At 32.5% G+C, this 25,713-nt stretch overlaps 5 protein-coding genes across 5 annotated transcripts; 2 read left to right on the top strand and 3 right to left on the bottom strand.

The window, feature by feature from the left end:
- Positions 1-956: 956 nt before the first annotated feature.
- Positions 957-3,598, top strand: LOC114179930 (tubby-like F-box protein 3). Its single transcript, XM_028066439.2, has 5 exons — positions 957-1,471; positions 1,859-1,946; positions 2,164-2,293; positions 2,383-2,562; positions 2,738-3,598. Exons 1-5 carry the CDS (start codon positions 1,253-1,255, stop codon positions 3,201-3,203), a joined length of 1,083 nt encoding a protein of 360 aa, XP_027922240.1. The 5' UTR covers positions 957-1,252; the 3' UTR covers positions 3,204-3,598.
- Positions 3,599-6,418: 2,820 nt separating this feature from the next.
- LOC114176842 (Surfeit locus protein 6) lies at positions 6,419-8,004 on the bottom strand. Its single transcript, XM_028062023.2, has 2 exons — positions 7,891-8,004; positions 6,419-7,686 (listed from the first exon to the last, which is right to left on the bottom strand). Exon 2 carries the CDS (start codon positions 7,651-7,653, stop codon positions 6,592-6,594), a length of 1,062 nt encoding a protein of 353 aa, XP_027917824.1. The 5' UTR covers positions 7,654-7,686; positions 7,891-8,004; the 3' UTR covers positions 6,419-6,591.
- Positions 8,005-10,164: 2,160 nt separating this feature from the next.
- On the bottom strand, positions 10,165-13,648 carry LOC114176841 (putative serine/threonine-protein kinase At1g54610). Its single transcript, XM_028062022.2, has 7 exons — positions 12,609-13,648; positions 12,132-12,416; positions 11,698-12,015; positions 11,319-11,546; positions 11,085-11,185; positions 10,809-10,923; positions 10,165-10,682 (listed from the first exon to the last, which is right to left on the bottom strand). The coding sequence occupies exons 1-7, from the start codon at positions 12,915-12,917 to the stop codon at positions 10,392-10,394; spliced, it is 1,647 nt and encodes a 548-aa protein (XP_027917823.1). The 5' UTR covers positions 12,918-13,648; the 3' UTR covers positions 10,165-10,391.
- Positions 13,649-16,453: 2,805 nt separating this feature from the next.
- On the top strand, positions 16,454-19,434 carry LOC114177750 (F-box-like protein). Its single transcript, XM_028063257.2, has 4 exons — positions 16,454-16,712; positions 16,808-16,966; positions 17,408-17,656; positions 18,914-19,434. Exons 1-4 carry the CDS (start codon positions 16,629-16,631, stop codon positions 19,178-19,180), a joined length of 759 nt encoding a protein of 252 aa, XP_027919058.1. The 5' UTR covers positions 16,454-16,628; the 3' UTR covers positions 19,181-19,434.
- Positions 19,435-19,864: 430 nt separating this feature from the next.
- Positions 19,865-21,624, bottom strand: LOC114177751 (CASP-like protein 1D1). Its single transcript, XM_028063258.2, has 3 exons — positions 21,338-21,624; positions 20,411-20,537; positions 19,865-20,304 (listed from the first exon to the last, which is right to left on the bottom strand). The coding sequence occupies exons 1-3, from the start codon at positions 21,553-21,555 to the stop codon at positions 20,080-20,082; spliced, it is 570 nt and encodes a 189-aa protein (XP_027919059.1). The 5' UTR covers positions 21,556-21,624; the 3' UTR covers positions 19,865-20,079.
- Between the last annotated feature and the right edge of the window lie 4,089 nt (positions 21,625-25,713).

The raw sequence follows: 25,713 nt of genomic DNA, 5'->3' as shown, positions 1-25,713 counted from the left end.
CATATAAATTTTAATTTTGTTAATGATTGAGATAATTGAATACACCAATCATGTTTAAGATATAGTTAGACATTAAATATAAAAATATTTTTCAAATAAATGAAACTAAATTATTTCTTACACCATTTTTCCTGAAAATAAGATGAAAAGGGTATAACATGTTATCATCATAGAAGTTGAATGTGAAGATGCTATGAGAAGATGGATGGAAGAAAATTATGCACCATAGACATACCATTCACAAATTTGAGTTTTCAAAATCATACTTATGCTTATGCAGAATAATTATATACCAATGTAGTTGATAATAGAATATATTTTTTCTCAAAAGATTGTGGAGAGAGAGAGAGAAACAATCCTATGTGCATGTTACTATTCATCTTCACTATTGCAATATTGTTCTTATGAATATGAATTTTTCTCATCACATTTTTGGATTCTATTACAATATCAACTATCATATATTGATTTCAATGTTCAATTATTAAATCTACCAAAATAATGATGTTATTTTTCTTATTATTGGTGTGAAAAGACATTAAATCTTATCACCACTTTATATATATATATATATATATATATATATATATATATATATATATATATATATATATATATATATATATATATAATATAAATCTTATCTTGACTTGCATGTAGATATTTTGGTGGTGCAATGTCTCTTGTAGTCTGAGATTCATTTTCTTGGTTCATTAAACAAAACTCAAATTTTCCAAATTTTGCTTTTGAATTATTTCAAATACTATTAATCAACATCCTATCTCAAAGCATATTTTCTAATCTCTAGCATTCAATTAAACTAAAATCATTTAATTTTTGAAATTAAACTAAAAGGAAAATTTAATTTGAGTTTTAGATTAATTTAATTTAAAATAACCTAAAAGCAAGTAACTATAGAGATTAAGTTTGGAAAAAACTGGAATTGTGCACTAGCTGGATCCAAATCTTGTATTCTCCTTCATATCTAATCAATCCACGACAATTGCTACAGTCAACAGTTCTTACCTTTTTCTTTGTGTTTTCTCTCTCTTTAACTAACAATAACTGGTAACCCTCTGGTCACATTCTGGAACAGACCAAACCAAAGAGGATTCAAGGTTTTCTCCACCAAAAAGTTATTTCTGTGGAAAAATGGCACTCCTCTCTCCTTAATCAACGGTCAAGCAATAACAGTGTGACCCATCATTGAAGTTGGAGTCTTTCCCCAAAAGGGGTGTGTGTGGTGGCTTCCATGGATGATGGGTTGGAGCAGAGTTGGTGGGCCAACATGCCCCACGAGCTTCTCAGAGAGGTCCTCCTCCGAATTGAGTCGTCGGAGGCCAAGTGGCCACGGCGGAGAACCGTGGTGGCTTGCGCCGGAGTGTGCCGCACCTGGAGGCTCATCATCAAGGAGATTGTCAAGCCACCTCAACTCTCTTCCAACATAACATTCCCCATCTCTCTCAAACAGGTTACTGCACAATGCTCTCCTTTTAAATTTCCTCAATTTCAGTTAGCTTTATTTATTTTCTTCAGGATTCACCATACTTGATCCAGAACCAATTGAAGTACTTGCCAATAAATATTCATGTTTTTAGTTTCACCATAAGGAGTTGATTTAGTTCCTTAATTCATTTATATTAAAGCAGCATTAGTTAGTTTTAGGTTAGATCGAAACTTTTGATTGAGATTTGCAACTAGACACGTGTGGTTATGTAAGAAATTTAAGATACAAAAAACACATTTGTTTAGTGATTTATGTGTTGGATTTTTGAAAATTAGACTTGTCTTCCTTGTATTGTTATTTTTAAGTTGCAGTGTTTTAATATAACCTGAGTTGGTAAATACATTTTGGCAGCCTGGCCCAAGGGAACATCTACTTCAGTGCTTCATTAGGCGCAACAGTGGCACACAGACATATTATCTGTTTCTCAGTTTATCTAGTGGTTAGTGGTTGGTCAATAGTCGAAGCTTATTCTTGATTCACTTTTGCAAAGTTCTTAGTTAGTTTTGGAGGATAATATAATGTTTCATTTTTATTCTTTCTCAATTCATTGTTTAAAAAGGGGACATTATGCTCTCCTCCAAACTAACTTGGTTATATTTCTGATTCTGTGTGTGTTTTTGTATGTTCCTTTTGGCTACTATCTTTATCATTTGCAGCACTAGCTGATGATGGGAAGTTCCTTTTAGCTGCGCGAAAGTTCAGACGCCCAACCTGCACAGATTATATTATCTCCCTGGATGCAGATGATATGTCCAGGGAAAGCAATGCCTACATAGGGAAATTGAGGTGCACACTTAATTAGGCGCTGTTTCCATTGTTGTTCTTTTTGGTTTCTAAGGGTGAAGACTAACCCATTTTCCTTCACATTTGATAAGATCAAATTTTTTGGGAACCAAGTTCACAATCTACGATAGCCAACTGCCTCATGCAAGGGCAAAGATGACAAAAAGCTGCTCCACCAAGCTGGTGAATCCAAAACAAGTTTCACCTAAGGTCCCTATAGGCAACTACCCAGTTGCCCATGTCTCATATGAATTGAATGTATTAGGCTCCAGGTAAAGCTTTTTGTTTGCAATTCTACACTTCTATGATTGTCCTTCATGTTTTTCTTTTTCTTGACAAACCTATAATGATTTGAGTTGTGGATGTTTCTGCTGAAAGCATATCAGCTAACTGAGTTTTTCTTATATACAAACTAAGCACTACTTACCACATTTTGATGCCAAGCAGGGGGCCAAGGAGGATGCATTGTGTCATTGATAGCATTCCTGCTTCTGCTATTGAACCAGAATGGGTAGCTCCTTCACAGACCAGTTATTCTGTTAGTAACATAGGTACTTCATTCCCATTTTTTCAGACAAACTCAACTCATATGGAAAACTCCATATCTGGAGAGCAGAACAATAAAACAGATGACGTTCTAGTGTTGAGAAATAAGGCTGCCAGGTGGCATGAGCAGATGCAGTGTTGGTGCTTAAACTTTCATGGGCGAGTGACGGTTGCTTCAGTCAAAAACTTTCAGCTGGCTGCTTTGCCAGTAAATGGACATGCTGAACCACAAGAGGATGATGTCATCCTCCAATTTGGAAAAGTTGGGAAGGACTTGTTTACAATGGATTACCGATACCCTATCTCAGCATTTCAGGCATTTGCAATCTGCCTCAGCAGCTTTGCTACCACGGTTGCTTGTGAATGATGCATGTTTGAAGCATCTTTGGACAGGTATTGATCTCCAAGCTCAATATTCTAAAATTAGAACATAGCTTGGACAAGAAATGGATAAAGGGAAAGCTAGAGAAGGTAGACCGTGTTTGCAACAGCCTAACTGGTAGCTCATTGAGAAGAATAGCAATTGTTGCTTTATGAATTAGCTTAGATTAGCGAATTAGATTTTTTTTTTCTTCCTTCTATTAATCATGTGACCACATTGTTGCTGTATAAGTGTGTTTCCAGCTATGTTGATAAATTTGCTTATTCAAAGCCTTAGCGGTCCATTTAGAATACTTGGCATTGATAAGCACATTTCCTTCTGATATTGTGTTGATTCTGTGTGTATTTTTTTTATTGTAACTTTCATATTTGCTTCTTTCATCGTGTTGGCTTTCATTCAAGCGTGGCCTTTGTAGCAGTATGATGTCACTTGATGATGGCTTGATGGGAAGAATCTGACAAAACTGTTTCCTAAGGTAATTTGAAATTTGGATAATCGTCAGCTGAAATACTAGGGTGGTTAAGCGGATGTGTGGGTTTGTATTTTTCTGAGAATTTTTTTGACTCATTTGTATAACATCTTCAATATTTGTATCTAGTTCCCTGTTGTGTGCGTATATGTTTTATTCTTTCGCAGCTTTACCTTTCATTTGTTTCTAGTTTCCTACAAGTGCAAAAAAGACATGTTCTTGAATCGAAGAGGCTACCCTGTCAACAACTGAAATAATGTTTACAAATGCATTTTATTGATTCCTCACAACAATCACTTCTTGTAGCGTAATTTAATACAAAGCAGGACACGGTTTGAGTTAGGTAAAACCACACTTAACTATGGAAGATCTTGAAGCTTTTCAACCAAATGACATCACATTTTGAATAAGTAACATTTTTAAAATACAAAATGAATTAAGAGTCATGCTATTGACGTCTTGTAAATTTTGACGAATTTAAAAGTGACCGATGAAATTTTCACCCGACCCTGCAGGAGGGAAGAGGGATAAAGAACAGTCACAATGGATTCCATGACACCAGAAAGTATCTTAGGTTTAGATAATGATATTTTAACTTATCTTTTTTGACTTATGTTTAACTAATTACTTCAATTATTAAATAATTTATTTTGATTTTTTTTTTGTAATGTAATAATTTAATAGTGATTGAAGTGATATGTTAAAAATGAGTAAAAAAAAAATAGATTAAAGTATCATTATTCGGATTTTGTCTTCTTTATCATTAACATTTGAATCTACTCATATTTGGTTTTGCATAATTTGAAGTTTTTGAATTTGACTTTATTAGAAAACGTGGATCCAAGTATCTACTGATACTTGGTTAATGCTAAATTTAAAAACATTTAACCTCTACCGTTCGCACATTTCATCGGATTAAATAAAGAAGATTTCGCTACAGCCTACATGTCTTTATAAAATTAACTTTCACGAGTATTTAAAAAAAATGTACAATTAACAATTAAAGTTTACTGAATTTTACACGATTTATACCAATAACTCAAACGTGTTTCTGAGATTGCATTAGAAACTGATTCATTACTAAATAATCTTCAAAGTAACAACCTCCAAAGGCAACTTAACTTCTTATGCTCGACAATAAAAAGGGGTGCATGATTCCTGGTTTGTTTGGTGAACTTCACAGTAGATTATGCCATTGCATGTATGTCAGAGCAGTGAGAATGCATGTGGAGTTTCTAAAACAATTGATCTAGTGCCAGAAGAAAAAAGAAAACTGGTTGTGTATGCTAAATTGTTTAAGGAAATTATCTTATTATGAGAATGATTCGTCGGGAAACAAAATAAAACAAAAAATTGTAGAAGTAAAAAAGTTTACCCCTGGTCTTTGCTTTCTTTTCCCCCTAGCCAAGAACAGTTATCTGACAATATATCTGTTCCAATAAGATAAGAAGCATTACTCATAGTAACGCAATTAAAAATCCTAGCCATTTTCCTGGTTCTCTTGACTCCATGATTGAAAAGCAGACCCCATGTCAAAATAAATAACTTAGCCACATAAAGGGCTTGAAAACTCTTCTTAGACCATAAACAAAATACAAAACCTTCTTAGACAAAAGATTCCTTTCAGTGAAAAAAGAGAATAACAGAATTTCAACAAAATGAGAAAAAGATTGAAACATAAAAGCAGAATTTCAACAAAATGAGAAGAATATGATTTAGATTCTCTGCTGGAATTTTTTGTACTGTTCCTCTAAGTCCAGATTCTCTACTAGTTTTTTTGGTGCTGGTTGGTATTTTAAATATCTTTTTAATATATTTTAAAACATCAAAATTAGTGATAATTAGTGTATTATGAAGACACAGTAGAGGAACAAAATTTAGATTCTCTGCTGGAATTTTTTTGTGTTGTTCCTCTACTGTATCTTCATAATACACTAATTACCACTAATTTTGACGTTTTAAAATATATTAAAAAAGATATTTAAAATATCAACATTGTAATTTTAATGCTCAACAAAGGACAACACCAAAAAAATCAGTAGAGAATCTGGACCAATGAGAATAAGATTGAAACTCAAAATTGACCACCAAGGCAGAGCCAAATACGCTTCATTTCTCAATTGTTACAGACATATATTGTATGCCTGTTGAAGGAGGAGTTTTACATGCAACACACAAGATGAAATATAAGAGGTATCTATGAATGCATTAGCACCACATGGAATCAACTTTCCCACCGCCCACTCAGGAATACCAGATGATTGAATATGGAGATAATTAAATATGCCCAAGTATGATTAACTTATAACCACCTAACAAATAAGAAAAATATTTTTTCAATCTCATTGTTCCTGGGAATAACCAAAGATAACTTACAAACACATTCTAAGCAAACTAGAACACAACTGTATTAGTAATTTTTTACGGTGCTCCTTAAACCTTCAGTTGTGCAATCCTTAAAATGCTGTAAAGCTAAAGGAACCGCCAGATGCACAGAGCAATGCATATACCCTAATCTTTGTCAACAAAGTTTTTCTCTGTTCCTATCCAAACAAAGGAGAATTCTTTGAATTTAATACAAATTTGAGACAACAACTGGTACACTGAGGGTCTTCGAGAGCAACATCTCATTAGATATTTCTCTCTTTTAACACAAAACTTGCAACCCAGTAGTAATAAACACTAGTTGCAAGTGCAAGCAATTTGTCAGAATATGGTATGCCTATGTAAATAACAATAGAAAATAAAAGATGTTTCATTTCAAGAAATATTATAAAGCATACAGAAATTGATAGTTGCACCTTTTTCCAGCCCTTGAATTGTCATTCTCTAACACTAATTCTTCCAAAGCTAGAAAACAATGATGTGAAGAAAAGGCACAAATCAATAAACTTCAAAATCATGTTAGGTGGCACCACCATCATTCATAAAACCTTCTTTGCGACCTTCGAAGCCTGGTCGCATAAGCTTTTTCTCTCTTTTGGCAATCTTTCGCATTTTCTTCTCATGAATCCTGGCAGCTATATTATCTGACCTTTTCTTCTGTTTCTCTGCCTTCAATTGGTCCCTTGTTTGAACTCTATCTTTCCATTTCTCTGAATTCTTCTGCTGCTTCTTCTTCTCCTTTTTAATGCTTTTCTGCAGCAGTTTGGGATCATCGTGAACCTTAACCCCTGACGCTCTATCCATGGCTGCTTTCCACGATTGCTTCTTGGCAAAAACTTCGGCCTTCTCAGGATCATTCTTCTTCACTTCCTCCAACTTCTTAGCCCTTTCAAGTTCCTTATGCTTTGAAAGTTTCCTCTTCTTCTTCCCAAGCATTTCCTCATTCTGAAGTTTGACATGGCCAAACACAAGCTCCTTGGAAGCCTCTGCAGCATCCTTCTTCACTTTCTCCACCAACTCACCACTCACATTGTCACCCTTCTCAGTTTCATCATCCCTCTTACGTTTAAGGTCCGTATATCCTCTCCTAGCATTCCTCTCATCCCTCTTCTTCTCCGAATTCCCAAGGTTACGACCCGCCCGAAACTCTTCAAGTTTGCGATGAAGCCTTTGCCGAAGCTCTTCATAAGTCACAGACCGATCATCTCCTTCCAATCCAGATACAATAGGTTTAGCCACTGCTTCCTCCTGCTCTTCATCACTGTCATCCACCTTCTCTTTTCCCAAGCTTTCCTTGAGAAGGTCGAGGGTAGTTGCAGAGGGTTTTTCAGGGTCCAAACGGTCCCTTCGAGACTTCTTGATATTCTCTTTAGTCTCTTTCTTCAACTCAGCCTTTGCAACCTTGCTGAGACCCTGAAACCATGGCTTCTCTTTATCATCAGTAGGCAGATAAAACTTGGCGGGAATCAATTCAATCAACTTGTCAAAGAAAAGGGCATGCTCGTGTATCACACACCCCAAATCTTCAACAACTCCACCACTCTCTGCCCCAACACCACCCTTTTGTTTTTTGTTCTTCATCTTCGTCGCTCACCTTGTAACCCTAAAACCTAACTGCAATAACATCGAAGATTAATACAACCTAATTTAAAAAATGTAGTCTTTTTCGTTTAATTAGAATCAAATAGTTCAACAATGACGATACAACAAATAAAAATCGGTTGAACTAAACTGAATTCGAAAACAAAAATGAAAAAAAAAAATGGCCTCAACAAACTGAATCAGAAAACAAAACAAATGCAATTCACTAGAACTTACCTGGAAGATGTGTTCTCAAATTAGGGTTGTCAGGGACGACAAAATATGTTAAAAAGACTACCTGGTTAGGTATTTATATTTTGTCCAAAGGCCCATTTTAACTGGGAAGATTGTTTGAATTGATAGTATATATATATATATATATATATATATATATATATATATATATATATATATATATATATATATATATATATATATATATATATATATATATATATATATATATAAACAAGATTTAAGGATTTAAGGTTTTTAATTATATTTTTAATTTATGATTAGTGAATTTAGTTTATGATATACAAGAAATATGCACTTAATCATGACTATTTTTTATTTGAAACCAAACATTTATAATATTATATGAGAAACTAATATTTAAAAAGTTTATGAAAATTATTTTGTAATTTTGAAATCTAAGATAATAAAACAATTGATTATTTTATATTTATGTGATAAATAAATAATATTTTATTATTTATAATATACAAAGTTTGTTTAAATGTTTTTTAAATGATTGCAATAATAAAAATAATGAGATCAAAAGGTAATTATTAAATTAAATATTACTTAAATAAATTATTATTTAATTTATATTTCAAAGACTTTCCTCTCGTCAAATGTTATAAATGATTAGAAATATCACCTTAAAAAAATTTAACCATGATAAAATACAATATATATATATATATATATATATATATATATATATATATATATAAATTTTATGATGTAAAAATGAAAAAAAAATTAAATAATAGTAAGTGAATATATATATATATATATATATATATATATATAAATAAATTTTATGATGTAAAAATGAAAAAAAAATTAAATAATAGTAAGTGAATATGAAGATCTTCGTGATATATTATTAACTTAATTTTAACATAAAATAAATAAAAAAAACGTAGTTAATTCAAATTAAATTTTATCAAATTAATTTTACATATCAAAATGAATTCAATCATTTTAATCTAATTTTATATAAATGAACATCGGACTAATCTTCAAGATAACAAAGTAACATGTTTATTGAAAGATATATTAGGTATTACAGACGAGTAGGGTGGCAATTAGGGTCTGGTCCGTCGGGCGGGCCGCAGACCCGAAAAAAAAAATGCAGGGCGGGCCAGGTAGCGAGTTCGCACAGGCGGTCCCGCAAGCCCGCATAAAAAAACTTGCACTTGTCTATATTAATTACTTTTTTATGGATTATTGTATTAACGTTTCAAATTCTTATATAACTGGAGAAGACAAGTATTATATATTTTTTAATGTGCTAAAATTTAAAGAATACATTGTGTATGTCATAGTATGAATATGAATATGATGAAAATGTTGAATTATCAATTTATCATCCAACTCTCCAAAGTCTTGACTTGATTTTGTGAACTTCTTAAAGTTTCCTAATTTTTAAACATTGAAAGTTTTATCATAAAAATGAAAAAAAAAAAAATGGACCAACTTGCGGACATGGATTCGCAAGCAAAGTGCGAGACGGGACAGACCAGTGATTGCAGCCCGCATAAATTGTGCGGACAGAATGGACCAGTCCGCGATGTGTAGGCCTACGGACAGAGCCTAACTTGTCATCCCTATACACATCAAGATTTGAAAAGGATTGTCACAAAAAGTAGAATATTGTGAACAAATAAAAAAAATCCTATCAAATAATTTCTCTTACGCCAAATAATAATTAAAATTTTCTATTTCATTTATTATCAATTTATTTCAACCTTTTTCATAAATAAAAAACATTGCAAAGTTTATGAATATTTTACTCAGAGTCTAAACACTAAGTTCTTTATTTTCTTTTCTTAAAACAATCCTTCAATATTAGATAGTCGTTAAAGATATATTACTTATAATAAATACTTAATAAAATGGTATTTTTTTTCATATTTCAAATCATTTTTAATGATTTTATTTTATTGTCACGAGTATGTAAAAATTAAAAGTCGAATTAATTTTTTTTAATTTACAGTAAAGTTACATATTTTAAATGATTTTCCTGTTACCAGTAGATGTTAAAGTACATTATATTGAATTTTAGTACTTTATAGAATAAAGAAAATTGACTATGAATTCTGTCAGGTTCAAATGAGAGGCTTCTGCTTAAAAAAAAATGAGTCTTTGACAAAAATATTTTTGACAAAAGTTGACAAACTTTCTATAAATAGGATTAAAATAAATAAATTTTGTATTTTTTAATAAGAATGAAGTAATAAAAATAGTACTTTTTTACCTTATTGAGTAAAAAAAAGGCTATAAATGAAAATTCCGTATAAAATTCAGCATAATTAACATGCGACCATTATGTATGTATGATCATTATACAAGATAGGGAAGAAACCCTTGATCATTGAGGAAGATAAAATATGTTGTAGCTCTCAGAAGCACTTTTGCAGCTTCACCACCAAACACCAATGCTTGTGAAAAATAATTGGTGTTCTATTGCAAATTCTCAAATTATTTGTAATACTCTTTGACAGCATCTATCTATAAGACCCATTTTTTGAATGTGTGCGCCCATTCCCTGCCATGTTCTTCTTTCTTCTGGGTGGTGCATCCACACTAGTTTCCACTAAGGGACCAGACCAGGTCTGGATATTTGATTTTGGATATGATAAGTTTGTGGAACTAAATGGAACATCATCAGAAGGATCAAAAATTGGATCCATGTGATGTGAAGAACCCAAAGGGTACCCTACACTTCCATCTTCATGAGGAGGAGGAAACTTTTCACTCTTGCTCTTCGCATTTGCGTGTGTTACCAGTCGCCATTTCTGTAATAACACTTAAATCATTACTACACCATTCACACACAAAACTAAACTCTCATATCAACCAACCACATTGCATGTATCACTATTCACCAACACAAAAACTATCTGCATAAATAAATTACATACATCAATATTTGCTTGCAACTCAGCATTGGTATCTGGAATTGGAATTCCCCTCCCACCTCTACCACGTGGACGTGATTTCTTTACACCAGCATTACTTTTGTTAGCAGCTCTCAATCTACAGTTATGGAAAAACAACTTGATCAGATTTCTATGCAAACAAGAGTTCAAAAGATAATTGAGAGTTTCAGCTATAAGTTAGAAAAAACTTGATCTTCAGTATTTAAATATATTGATGAAATCTTAGTTATGACAACTAAAGCAATTTAAGTTATCCACCTTCTAGCTTCTTCATCCCGCAGTTTTGTATCCATCTCCTTGCTGGGAGGATATTTTGGAAGGCTAGAGGGTTCACAGGCATAAGGTTTTGTAGTGAAAAACTGCAAAACAGAAGCAATTAACATTAGTCTTAGATGTAGCAATCCTATACTGTATATATATTTTAAGAAAATAGCAGAAAGAAGTGATTTCACTTCACAGGATTAGCTAGCCAGTGATAAAATTGTATCTTACTTCACTATGTAATGCAGCTGTGGCAGTTTTGCGTTGAGCTGGATCGATTGCAAGAAGGGTCTCAATCAGTGGCAGGGATGATGCTGGGAAATTCTTAAATGTCTCTTCTATGCACCTCTTGTATGATTGTCTGGGCTTAAAAATGGTAGCATGTGGCAGCTTTGATTTTTTCCAATATTCATCAGAAGGAGAACCACAAAGCTTAAATATCTTATGCAGCTGCTCCACCTATGAAGCAGATGGATATGTATCAGCAAACCTCACAGCATGAGCAACAAACTCTTGCACACCATTTAGCAAAGTGAAAAAGTCTCTCATGTTCTTGAAAGGTTCTCCAAGAGAAATTATGAAATGCAATGAATCATTCAAAGATTATTACCTCGGTTCGACCAGGCATAATAGGCTTGCCAGCCAATAATTCAGCAAGAATGCAGCCAGCACTCCATAGATCCACTCCTACATCATAATCGGTGGCTCCAAGAAGAAGCTCTGGAGGTCGATACCATAAGGTAACCACCCTGCTTGTCATAGGGTGCCTTTGATTAGGATCAAAGAACGAAGCTAATCCAAAATCAGCAATCCTAAGAATTCCTTCATTGTCAATAAGAAGGTTTGAACCCTTTATATCACGATGCAGCACATTCCGGTTGTGACAGTGTTCCAGTCCAGAAAGTAGCTGATGCATATAGCATTTAACCTAAAACACCCACCCAGATATGATCAAGAAAAGATGTTCCAAATCAGAAGCAGAAGACTGATTTGAATCATAAATTTCAACCAACCCCAGTTCTAGATTTTACAATATGCAAATACCTGAGACTCTGTGAACTTTACTGTTGGACTTGTAGCAAGTCCAGCCAAATCATGATCCATGTATTCAAACACAAGGTACAAACTGCATGACATCCTTGAAGTCACTAAACCTTCCAGTTTCACAACGTTGGGATGATCCAGATGGCGCAGAATAAGGATCTCTCTGGCCATGAATTTCACACTCTCCGGCTCTAAATTGTCAAAGCGAACCTTCTTTAGGGCAACAATTTTCCCTGTCAAAGTGTCCTTCGCTTTGTAAACATTGCTATATGTACCTTGTCCAATCTGATGGAAAAATAGTACAAAAAAGCCAGTTATAGACCAGATATTTGTTAACTTTACAAGTTTCAATCAATAACTTACACGATAACAGAAAAACCCAAATCACAGAGAATTCTTATTGTTAGATGTTGCTTCTTACATTTGAAAACAAAACAACATAAGCAATAAAATCGTCAAATTTGAAATCAAAACAACCTTATTCAGCTTTTCAAAAGTGTCGGCTCTTCTAGGGATCAAGCCATTAATAGCTTCCCCGGCAACCTTGGAGAGCCACGAGGGCCACCCTGCAGCTACTTGCTCACCATGTACATGGTTAGGTGGATTGCTTAACCTCGGATTCGGCTTCGAAGATCGTCTTCTCTCAACTTTTGAGGGCTTGTTCTTTTCCTCTTCTCCACCCTCCTTCACATTCCCACCGTTCTGAACAGCACCCTCTTCTTCTGCGCTTTCAACTTTCACTTCCTCTCTCCTCTTCGACGCTCCTTTCCCAAACACACACCCCATGTCTCAAAACACTCATTTACTCAACCCCGTCTTTTCTTCTTCTTCTTTTTCCCCTTCCTCCACCTCACATTCCCTCACTTGCCACAACACCATTTTCCCTCATTTTTCTTGCAATTCAAAACGCCACAGCGAATGAGACTCAAGCCCTAATAGTAGTTTCCCCCCCACCAATCTCAAAAAGCTGAAAGGGGGGTTTTGAGTTTCAACCAAAGGAATGAGCAAATGTAAATTCAAAAGACCCTAACTTTTCCAGACAAAAGTGAGAATGCAATGATTTGGTGTCACCCCACAAGTTGCAATGCAGTCAAAGAAAATGAGCTTATATCAGTCAGACATGCACAGCAGAAAAGAAAAAGCAGAAAAAAAAAACAGTAAAATATGACCAGCTTTTCCCCCACTAGCGAAGTTCCTTTGTTCTTGCTGCTGTTCCTGCTATGTTCTCGGAAGTGGGGTTTTTTTTTTTTTTTTTTTTTCTTGTTAACCCTTTTAAAGTGTATGTGGATATGGATGGATACTGAGTTAGATCAAGGTTGTAAAAAACAGTAAAATCTAGGAGTTTGGAGCATCCCAGATTCAAAGATTAATGTACACAAAATAATGTCTCGGAAAGTAGAAATTGAGATAAAATAATAATGTGCGGGGAGGATCTGCTATGCTTTTTCCCACTTCATTCTCACTCACAACGTTGCAGTGTCTACTACATTCGGATTTTTGCAGCACTGGGTTTGTATCCACTAAGGAAACTTCCATGGAAAAACAATAGAGAGAAAAAATCAAAGACACGTGCCTTGGACACATTTAATTATTTACTATGCTTGATCAACGACCACAGTGAAGTTTTTATTAATTTTAACATGAAAAAAAAATATGATTGGTTGAGTTGGTTGAATAGTACGGTGGGTCCTATATGTTCTATCAACTAAACTAACTTTACCTGATCATGGCTTCCTTCTTTGGCTATTGCATATTTACTTGCTTTGCTTTTTTCGTTGGAAAAAGAAAGAAAAGTTGCTCATTCACATTGAAAGTGAACACAATGCAATTAATAGCTATCGCAATATAGAAATAAAACTTTAATTCTAGTTCATGTATACAATGATAAAAACACCACACAATAACGAAAATAGAACAATATTACATGCATTACATCAAAATTGGTTGATTTCTTTAACATGCATCTTATTGTCAAAGGAGACAGTTGGCTTGAATCGTACTTTCTCTGCTGGTTTGGTTCTTAGTCATTGGTGATAAATGCGTACTTTATTACGCTCTCTGGTCCCGTTTGGACCTTTTGTTTGTGCTAACGTTGGAACTTTGTCGGGTTCTCAAAAATCATGTAAAAACAATGTATTTTTAAATAATGCGAAAATTAATATATGGTTAAATAATTAAAACTAAAGTAAATGAAAAAAAAAAACAAAAAGTTAAGTAGGAAAAGATAGATATGAAGAAAATTGTGTGGTGCATGGCAATGGCATATATGGGGAATTTTGTGAGCCACACTCATGGATGGGATAAAATGGTAAGAAATGTGGTGAGTGTTATTGCTTTACATTATAGTAACCCAGTGAGTATTTTATTGGCAAAGGACAGGTAGAAGAAAACAAGGTGGTTAAGATAGGTGAGCATAAATTGACCTTAGGCATTTTAATTTGGCAGCTTCAATTATATATGTGTGTGTTACATAAATGATGAGATAGATTAGGCAGCAACATTTTCTAAAAGTGAGAAAATTTGGTTAGTTGGAGATGGAATCAAAACTGTACCTAGTACTGAGGTAACATGATTGGGAACCTGCAAACAACTATGTTTAGTTGTTGTTTGTCTGCTATCACAGAATGAACTTCATATATTAACTTGGTGACTTCTTTTCATCTCTTTTCTGGTGCGTGGGAGTTAAGTTTTCTAGACAAATTTACATTTCTTCAGGGTTTTTGCATTTTTCTTGAGGGTTTTGTTTTTGTGTGTATTATTAAGTCTCCAATAAATTGATATTAACTAATTTTGTTTCTCTACACTGTTAGATTTGTTTCTAAATTTACTCTAACTGCCCAGAAAATCTCTCCCTTGGTTAGTTGGAAAGCTAATTAATGTATTAATTTCCAAGCCCCCGATTAGTAATTAATTTATGCAAGATTGTTGACAGGTCTCCATATTCAATAAAAGCAAAGGGTATAATATGAGATTTTAGGTTATTTTTAAAAGATATAGTTTTTGCAGAAAATGAGCAGTGTAGCAAAAGATTCTAAAGAAGAGTAAGAGTGTTTTACATATTTTGCAATGTTTTCTACAACTATAGTGTTTGAGAAAAAAAATAGAAGTTAAAAAAACTTCTTTAGAATTCTTCCACTAGTTGTCATTTTTATTTTTAGAAAAGAATGTTTTGGAATTAAAAAGAAAAGTATTTTTTTATTTTTTTCATTAATAAAATTATATTATTGTTTATTTATTTAATTTAATTACGAGTTTATTTATTTATTTATTCTAATATCTAACTCAGTTGTTGTATGGTTCTATTTTCTATAAACCATTCTCAGGTGTGGGTGCCATTAGTGTCTGCAGGCTTCAAAAAGAAAGTATAGTTTGGTTTTGACATTTCTTGTTCCAAGCCTCAGAAAACAGAAAATAGAAACTTTCCTTTCACGTCTTTTTTCTATCAAACTTTCAAACTACGCGAATTGCATATTAGTTTGTAAGAGAGCAAAATCAGAACTACAAAATAGAATGGGTTTAGGAGATATGCAAGGCCCAAACAAGGGCCCAGTTCCAAGCTACACTCACAAATTTTTCATAAACAAAAATTGATTTAATATCATTTAAGTCAATAGCTTAGGTAGGTTTTATTTGGGTTATGATTATCAATTTTTTAAGCATCATTATTATGTAGTCAGAAACTTTAATGATCTTTACATCTAGAAACATAATTTGACTTATATTTAGTGCTTTAAAAGAAACATAATTTTCAACCAAAATTTGTGAAGAGATAAGAGGTAGAGACCTACACTCCACTCCATCACCCACGTGACCAAAACAACATATGCTCTTCTACGCTTCTTCTCTCTCATACTCAAATTCATGCTTATCTCTCTACTACTCTAAAATTGAACAATACACACACTTATTTGTTTTTATTTTTTCAATAATAATAAATTTGGATGAAATCAAGTTTGGTTTTATTCAACAAGTGTAAATTTTAAAGGTTGCATTACTTTTGAGAGTTGTGTGGATTTAGATTGAATTTTATGAACAACCAACACATAATGAATTTTGAACTGTGTAAGTAAAATTAGTACAAAAAATATATTAAAAGTTTAGAACACACTTAAATTGTATTAAAAAAACCAACTTTAAGGAGAATGCATGAAGATTCTTGAAGGAAATAAACTTGAACACGTATATTTTTTTTCAACTGTCTAACTAAACATAAAAAAAAAAATATTATTACCACTTTTGCTGTTACACGCCATTTTTTTCTGAACAAATTTAATACAGTGGCAACGTCCTTAATTTTATGTTTTCTAGGAAAAAACAAAGAAAAAAAAAACAGAGATAGATCAGAGAAGCCGTGGATTCACTCTCGCCATGTGATAGGTGTTGGTTGAACTTGGACAAAGGATGTCATTCCCCTTTTTGTCCTTTTCATTGTACCATTAAATCATCACTGCAATCGCCGAATAAGCATAACACTGTTCATTCTATTTGCAATTTCAAATGCACAAAGGAAGATCAGATTCTTTCTCCATCTTCAGTTCCCTTCCTGAAGATGTTGTCCTCAAAATTGCTTCGCTGCTTCAGGTTCCCTATTACACTTTTTATTCTGATCACGAATTTCGATTTGTACTTGACCCTTTTGTTTCGTTTTCAATTTGGTGCAAAAAAACCCAAAAAAGGTGAGGGATTTGTGTGCCTTAGGTTGTTGTTCGAGGTTCTGGAGGGAACTCTGCTTCTCGGATTGCATTTGGGAGTCTCTTGTCAGAAACAGATGGCCCTTACTCTCTTCCTTCCATTTCCCTTCCTCTTCTACTCTCACTCATTCTCCCAATTTCAAGGTATTCACTGATTCTCCTCTTTTTGGAGGAACACCCTATTTGTTTTTCAACCTTAATCGATCAAAGTTTGGTACTTCTCTTTATTGGTTTCTGAATTGGGACTCTGGGTATCGAAGCCTTGAATTTGTTATTTATTTCTTCTGTGTTCAACTTTTTTGTTAACTTCGTTGGAAGGAATTTTGTCCCCTGCGATTGAATTGAGTAAATAGAACATGCATCAGTAAAAAAAAAAAAAATGTACACCATCAACGAAATACTAATTGTCAGGAACTGTACTTGTATTGATATTTGCTAGTTACCTCAGAAGGTATCATAGCATGGTGTAAAAGCCTTTTACATTGTCACTCTGTAGAAATTAATCTCCATTGAATTATGGTTACATGGTGGTGAGATTTGATGCTTGGATGTGTGGTAATTTTTTGTTTGGAAATTGGGTTGCAGAAGTGGAGGAAATTGTATTTGGATAGGCACGTCGAATTGGGAGTGAGAGCAAGGTCTGTTGTGAAGTTTGTGGAAGCTTGCTCACCTTCTGAATCACTTGAGGTTGGGGACCATTTGAAAGCTGTTGACACCCTGATTGGTACGAGCTTTGGGTTTGAAGACGTGCAAAGGTTCTTGTTCGACCCTCAAATGAATGTGCTCATTAACTTGGTTGGGGTACACTATTGCCTCACAACCCTTGGGATTCGGGTATTCCCATTCTTTGACACACTATTTTGATTTTTTTTTGGGTCATGCTGACTAGTATCCGAGTTAAGGAATCAATAATGAGGACTTTGTTTGCATAATCAAGAAAAATTGAAATAAATATTTCTCCATAAATTAAAATTAGTTTACATGTTAGCTAATTTGCACAAACTCTCATATAGTTCTCTAAATTTTTATTTTTTAATTTTTGCATCTAAGTTAATTTTATTTTATAGAAAGACTTGTTTCATTTTCTCCTTTTATTTTTTTCTTCTAAAAGTATTGATGAAGATGTTTGTCCAAATAGATACTAGAAAAGCTTTGACTGCAAGCTACATTGGAACTCACACACAGGGTAATGCACCTTAATTTTCCTTGTCCTTTTATGGAGTTTAACTACATAGACTCCTGTTTGAGATCCAGCACATTTTAAATTCCTTTCAGAACAATACTGCTTCATCATTGGTTAACTTGGTTTCACTTGGTAAAAATTTGGATGTGTACTTTTACTATGCACGGGTTTATCAAACTGTACCTTTGGCATATTGGCACTGGTATATATGCTACTTTTATTCGATGAAAGTGTGCAACTAGAAAACAAAAATAAATATGGTTTGACATTTGCCAAATGTGAATCTGAATTACTGTTTGATTGCATTAATTGAGTTTATTCAAGTTTATCTAATGTAATCATCGTAGCAAAATTTACTGTACTTGTTTAATTCAGCACATTTAATTAAGACAGTTAGTTTTTGTTTCCTTAAAGCTTCAGTTTTTTCGTGCCAATTCATAATCTTTGGTCAATCAAATAAAATATCTTTATCAGTTTTATGTAGGGTAATAATATCAAACAATGATTAGGAAAAAAAATCCCTGCACACATTCTCAAAATAATATCAGACATTTGTTGCTTTGTTCCCAAGTTTGCATCTTTAAAACCTTTAGAAATAAGTGGTGTCTTTTTCATCTCTTATCTGTTTCTTTTTCTTTTCAATTTCATTCCTACTATTTATTCTTTGATCCTTCCTTAGAGAAATAAACAGGATAAAGGTGAACAATGATCTGTAATGTACATTTTCCACTTCTCATCCCAAGAAGGCTTTTACCTGGAAGTTGTTATATATAAGATAGTGCATTGCGTAGAATATTTAATTGAATAGATGTCTGCCTCATAGTTACGTGAACTTCGTTCATGTGAAATCTTTTGAAGGACTTGACCATAGTGGTATGTATTTAATCTGTAAGTGTCTTGAATGGCAGGGTGATAATCTTGTAGAAACTCTTCGGACTCATGAGATCTCAGATCGGCGTGTCTGCGTCAGGTGGTGGAAAGTTGGTAGATGGTTCTATGGCTTCCGTATGAGGGATGAAACACATTCTCGGTGGGTTTCTTTGGCAGATTTGGCAGCAGAAGATGATGAGGATGTTTTGGGAGTGCTTCGCCGAGGTACTATTCATGAGGTTTTACGTGTTCAAATCTCTGTGATTGGTCGCACATCAACACATTGGTCCCACATATTGGAATAGAAATTTATAGGGAGATCACCTAAGGCAGTGATAGCTATCGGTAATTCAGTTTCATTGTGTATAGTTTGTTTTCAAACTCTGTTGTCGTAATACATACATAGAATGTCATCAAAGATAACACAATAACAAGTTCAATATGCTTATTGGCATATTTGAACTCCGAATCTTGTTGTATATAACTAAGAATTCACAAACTTGATTTATGTCAGCACGTATAAAATAAATAAAAAAAAAAGGCTTGAAGGTTTCGGTAACGTTACTTGTTGCGCTGATTTAGTAGTTTTGTTGTTGTAAACAGATACTGCAAATTAGACCTTTCATTTCATGTGAATTATTCTCAAGCTGATTCTGATAACTGACCACAAAACCGGTCCTTTTAATGCTTGGACAGAACCTTCATGCACCGTTAACATATTCTCTTTATTCTTGGTTATTAGATTTTAGTTAGTATACTTTCACAGTATTAGAAGATAAACTGAACTGGTAGTGTTTTATTCGTTGTAGCAAATGCTACAGCTTGCGTAGGGAAAATGCTCGTTTTGTGGTTGAGAAGTGTTAATCCTTAGTAATTGCAGCATTGGCTTCTAATTCCAATGAAATTACTCATTTATGGTACGAATATACTTAAAGTCTTTAATGCATCAGTAACATGATATTCTATTTGTATTTTTGTGGGAGAATGTATAATGAAAATTTTGAAATCATTTAATAGCACGAATGTCATGTAAAGTAATACAACTAAGTCCTCAAGGGGAAACACTGATTTACAAAATAATCAACACAAATGAAGCAACACATAAACTCTTAACAATTGCTGAGCACACTAACTTTATAAACAATGCAACTATAAATGAAGGCGTGAATAAATGCGCAGAATGCACGATCCATGTTCTTTCCATCTACTTGGGAACTCTACTATGAAGGCTGTAAGCTGAAATCCAGATGAGCAAGACTGTCACAACGCTTCCAAACAAAGCCACTGCTACGGAGGCACCAACATGTCTGCAGAATTTATCATAAACATTGCAAATTTTGTTCCAGTTCACATGTTTGTTTCCCTTCAAACCCACATATGCTACACCCCCAGCTGTGCCTGTTGCTGAGGCTATTATCCCCAATATAAGCTGCAAAGAAGCATGGTCATTCAATCTTTTGTTATGCTTTGATATATATAAATGAAAGCAAGCAAGTTTGTACAGATGAAGAAAAATGGTTTATTGGATTAATTACCGCATCCCATAAGATAAAGTGGAGGAGCAACTTTGCTCTAACTGCTGGATTTTTAATGGCATAGAGTGATGCAAAAGTTGTGATGATACTGTAAAGGCCTGCAACGGACAAAGCAGCCACAAAGTACCTGCATATATGTACACATTACGTGTCAAATTGCAGCTCCATAATAGCAAGAGGTATTAAGAAGACTTGTCTGAAAAAAAGTATCCATGAGAATAAGCCAATATGTACTAATAAATAAGCTGTATATGCAGACGGAAGACTTTTGATTTATAAATGCAATAAAAGAATGCCTAAAGATCCTGACATCATGCATCATGGATGACTTTGACTCATGCTTATTATAGCTTGGAACTCGTCTAATTTTAGGTGCTACATTAAGTAACAAAACGAGTACAAAAAACTAAGATAAAGCTTGAAAATTCCATGTTTGTTCGTTCACAAAGAAAAATACCAATTTCCCTTGGAAACACTGTCATACGGTGATATCAAATAGTAGATAAAATTTCAACGTTTTAAAGTACGCCAACAAGGAAGTCAACAATTCCCCACCAACCATTTCAGATAACACCGAAGAAAATCAGCAAGTTCGTCCGAAAAGGTTTTCTGACAATACTTTTGAAAATACGATGAAAAAAAGAATGAAAGCAAAACCTTAAAATGGGACAAAAATAATACACAGATAGCGTTGCTTCCTCCTTTGAAACCCCATCTAATGGCTGAAACATCGGAACCTGTATGTCTTTTTGTCGTTTACATCTAATTAAGGAAGGTAGAAACAACTGTGTCTACCAATTTCTGGCTAGAAACATAAGCACAAGCTTGGATACCCCTACATATACATCCCTATTTAACTAACTCTCATAAAGTTAAGGACTTTAATTTTTATCACATATAAGGAAAGGTTGATGAGCTAAAACTTACACAAAGGCTGGTGAGTATCTGAACTTGGCTGGCCGAGGCATGGGAAGAAACTTAGTTTCATTACCAGTGACAATCACCACAACAGACACCAATGATGCTGCAAACAACAAAAACCTTAGGATAACATCAAACTTAAACAAATCAACACCAGCATGTGGTTGAGCTGATGAAGTTGGTCTGCTGTATTCAGTGTCTACAGGTTTGTCCGTAGAAGCCATGTTGGTTTGCAAGATAGCTTGGTAACTTGGTTTTTCTGATAAGGATATGGTAGAACAATGATATTATGCAGATATATATATATATATAGGTGGATAGGGACTCGAGGGAAAGGCAATGAAAGCAGAAAAGTTTAAAAACAATGAGTTGGAGTTTCCTGCACGTTAGAGTTGGTTTGAACAGTTGCTTGTTAGTTGGTGTGGACGTGTGATTGTGAAGAGCCTCACACAGCTCATGGTCTATGTTAGAATATTTTATATATGTGGGAAATCTCAAGCTTTTCATATGGAAAATCAATATCACAATGTATACACTTTGTTTCAAACTACAGACAGATCTTTCTGGTTGGCAGCAAAATAACTTGCTTATATTTGTAATCTTAGATTCTGATTTTGTTTGTATTATTATATTTTTGATTTGTCCACACTGCATGGACAATTTGAGTGTTACATTGGTTGGTAATTTCTGGTTGGAGGATAAGAACTAATTGTCTTAAGTGACATCATGCACAACATGTACAAATCAATCATTTTGGTTTCACCCTAATCATGATTTTGACTAGTTTCCAGAATCAAAGTTGCAGTTATAGAATAGATTTTGATTTCACCCTAATTATTATAAATAGACAGTTACTATAGTAATTGAGTTTGAGACAAACACTTTTACACAAAGCCAGCACCACAATAATTTGGTGATAAAACAAAGAGATAAAGAATGACTAGACATCACAATCCCTGAAACATTAATTAAATTATAGAAAAAGTTTAGTTCTTCATGAAAGCTTTATATATTTGTAATGATATATGTGATTTCCTGTTTTCTGTCTACAGACAGGAAACTAAAAAAGTAAAATAAAATAAAATACGTACTTTTGAAAAGAGAAAAAAAAAACTGTATATATCCAATAGTTTGACAAACAGAAGTAGTTTTGATTTTATCTTGCCCGTCAACGCTGCTATATATGGAATATTTATTTATTTTTTGTAAATTGACTTGTATATAAAATAGTGGTTTATATTACATAGCATGAATCAGCATGTTAGTTGGAGTGAAATTGAATTCAGAATTTCTGAATAAGATTTTACATGATCCTAAAAATATTTTATTAAAAATAATTAGTTAGCTTAGCTAATATTCTTTATAAAAACTATAGAAAATAAAATAGTGTAATTATTAATTGAAAGTTGATATTATAATAAAAAACTAAAAATCAATTTAATTTATAGGTATAATTATTTCCCAAAATTTTTTAATAAAAAATTATTTCCTCGTTATATGATTAAGATGACGATGTGACACAAAAATTGATTTTGTATTGAATGTTTGTTTGAAAATTTTCCCATTCATATAAATTATTAAACTGTTACAGTTTTCAATTATTATCCTCGTTGTCAACAAATGTGATTACACATATTTTTTTAAGTGCACTTCTCCCATTCAAAAGGAAAATTTTGTTTTTTCTTTTTATATATAGTCTCTGGATTACTCATGAGACTTAAGATGATAAGGTTCCAGGGAGGAATTTATATAGTAACTTTGATTTCCTAGATTCATGGAAAAAATTAGAATGAAAAAAAATAAAAATCAAAGAACAGTAGAAAAATATATATCCATATTGAGTGGTTGTGTACAAGTTTTATACACCTTCAACTTCACCTTGAAGATAAACATGGAAAAATATTATACTCTGTATAAACAAACTATATTCAATTAGAAGCTTTTTCTTTTCCTTCTCCTTGAGTTTTTGGTGGGTCACTGTATTTCTTTTTCTTAATTTTATCAACATACTTTGATTATTTTTTATATTAATGATTTGTTAAATCATCATGGCTCTTTAAATATCTTAAAAAAAGACAAAAGAAAGTGAGAAAGAGTAAAAGAATCTCCTTTTTCTTCTTTCAAATTTTCTTTTCTTTTCTTTTCCTTCTTTCATTAATTTACACAAAAGCATTTACCTGTAATGTCTGCCATCTTTAAGTTAAGACTTAGCCAACTTTCGTGTGCATCATTTGTGGACTATGAATTTGAAATTGATGATTGACCATTTTCGAAAAGAAGGTTCAGGAATTCAATTATGGGTTCTTGAAATGAAGAACATTACTTGATGAATGTCGTGTGCATAACGTCACAATGGGATAAGTTTTAAGTTCTAAAAATCTTCCATATATATGCATGTTCCCATTTAGTATGAACACAACTTACGCAATTCAATTAACAACTCATTTTGGTCATCTTCATCCAACTCAATCACTAAGTTCTTATATTAAATACAATTATTCAAATAAACAACAAAGTTGACATATATATTGTATTCGATATACTAACATCAATTTTGGGATTTTGTTTTGCTACGTAATAGAAATGGAAATGTCTTTATCAATGGTAATATGTTGGAGTTTCGTGAAGATTGAAAGTTTCACATACTATTTTTAATAATATTATATTTAAAGTCTCGAGGTTGAAACATTTACTTTATAAAATTGGATTTCACCAAAGAAAAATGAATTATTTATTAAATTAAAATACATTGAATTTTTTGGTAAGAGTGCATTGGAAAAAATATTATATTTTTTCGCTTCTAACTATGACGCCTACGTTATAAACACAAATATTTAATTTGCACCGGTTAAAAAATAGTAAACATCATTTAATCTCATTAATCTCAATTTAAAATGGTTATTTTCCTAAAACCTCATTAAACCTTGATGTCATGAGTAAAAACAAATATAAAATATAACCATTATTGAATAAAGAGTGATTTAGGAATTATAATTATTTAAGAAGATAAAATTAATCTTATTTATCGATATTTAAGTTTACTGTTTTTTTACGAGCAACAAAAATCTGTATTTTATATGGCTATATATAATATGTATATTTATATTATTGATCAGGATTTTTTATACACTATGATAAGGATCTCCAAACATTTAATATAAGGAGAATACTCCACTAATTTTGATTTAAATCCATTAATTTTAACTCCAGTTCCTTCCTTGTAGTCCTCTGAACTATTTAACCAAAGAAGAAAGGTCACTATTTTAGGATAAGTTTTGATATTTAAAAAATTTATCAATTTATTATATCAGTTTCATCCTAAAGATTACATAACCTTATCATGTTATAGTTTCACGATAAAAAAAATTATACTAAATGAAGACATATAAGACATATAACGAATTTGGAATGAACTAAGAATCTCAAAAATCATTTTTTTTAGAAAATACCAACCATCTCAGTCTACTAGGGCATATAGTAGCTATCCTTTCTATATTTTTACAATGCAATTTTTCTAATCTCTTCTTCCTCTCTTCTCTACATTTTTTGTTGAATCTTGGAAAACCAAAAACCAAAAAACAAAAATCAAAATTTGTTTTTCTTTCTTTTAAAACCCCAATTGTTTTATGTTCCAATACGATGATTTGCGACTGAATACGAAGAAGGATTTGATAGATATTGAAAAAAGTACACCCCTCCACAAATGAAGAGATCTGGATAGATGAAAATTTATCTTACCATTATATCCCTGCACTGCATGTGTGTGTGAGTGTTGTGTAAATAAAAAAGAAACAAATTTTGTGAAAGAATATATAAATGTATATTATTATCAATTATTACATATATTATTAATAATTATTATTAAATATATTATTAATTATTATATATACTATTATTTATTATAATTTATTATATAAATATATATATATATATATATATATATATATGTAGCTGGTTACATAATATATATAAATATATAATAATTAAAGTATTATTAAATTTTAATATTTTTAACTTATCTACTAATCACTTCATTCTATTTTTATCATCAAGGGTATTTTAGTAATTTTCAAAATTTATCTATTAATTTTTTTTAATCTATCAAATCATTTATATCATTCACTGACTTTAACAAAATTCATCTCCAAAACGATTCATTTTACCTTCTAAGTCCATTAAAAAAACACACATATTCATCTACTTAAATCCATCCAAATTCATCTTCACACTCTCTCTCAATTCTATCTCCTCAAATGAACAAATCTTAAAACTTCATTAAACATACAAAAGAATTACTCATATCACACTTTAAACATGATTAACATTGTGTTCTTTTTGGTGGATGTACTATTCATAATACTATTTCATAAAGAATAAGAAAC

The sequence above is a fragment of the Vigna unguiculata genome, chromosome 3 (genome assembly GCF_037176805.1).
Source record: "Vigna unguiculata cultivar grain cowpea cultivar isolate G323 ecotype 2 chromosome 3, ASM3717680v1, whole genome shotgun sequence".
Lineage (NCBI taxonomy): Eukaryota > Viridiplantae > Streptophyta > Magnoliopsida > Fabales > Fabaceae > Vigna > Vigna unguiculata.
This window is presented reverse-complemented; position numbering and strand designations above follow the sequence as displayed.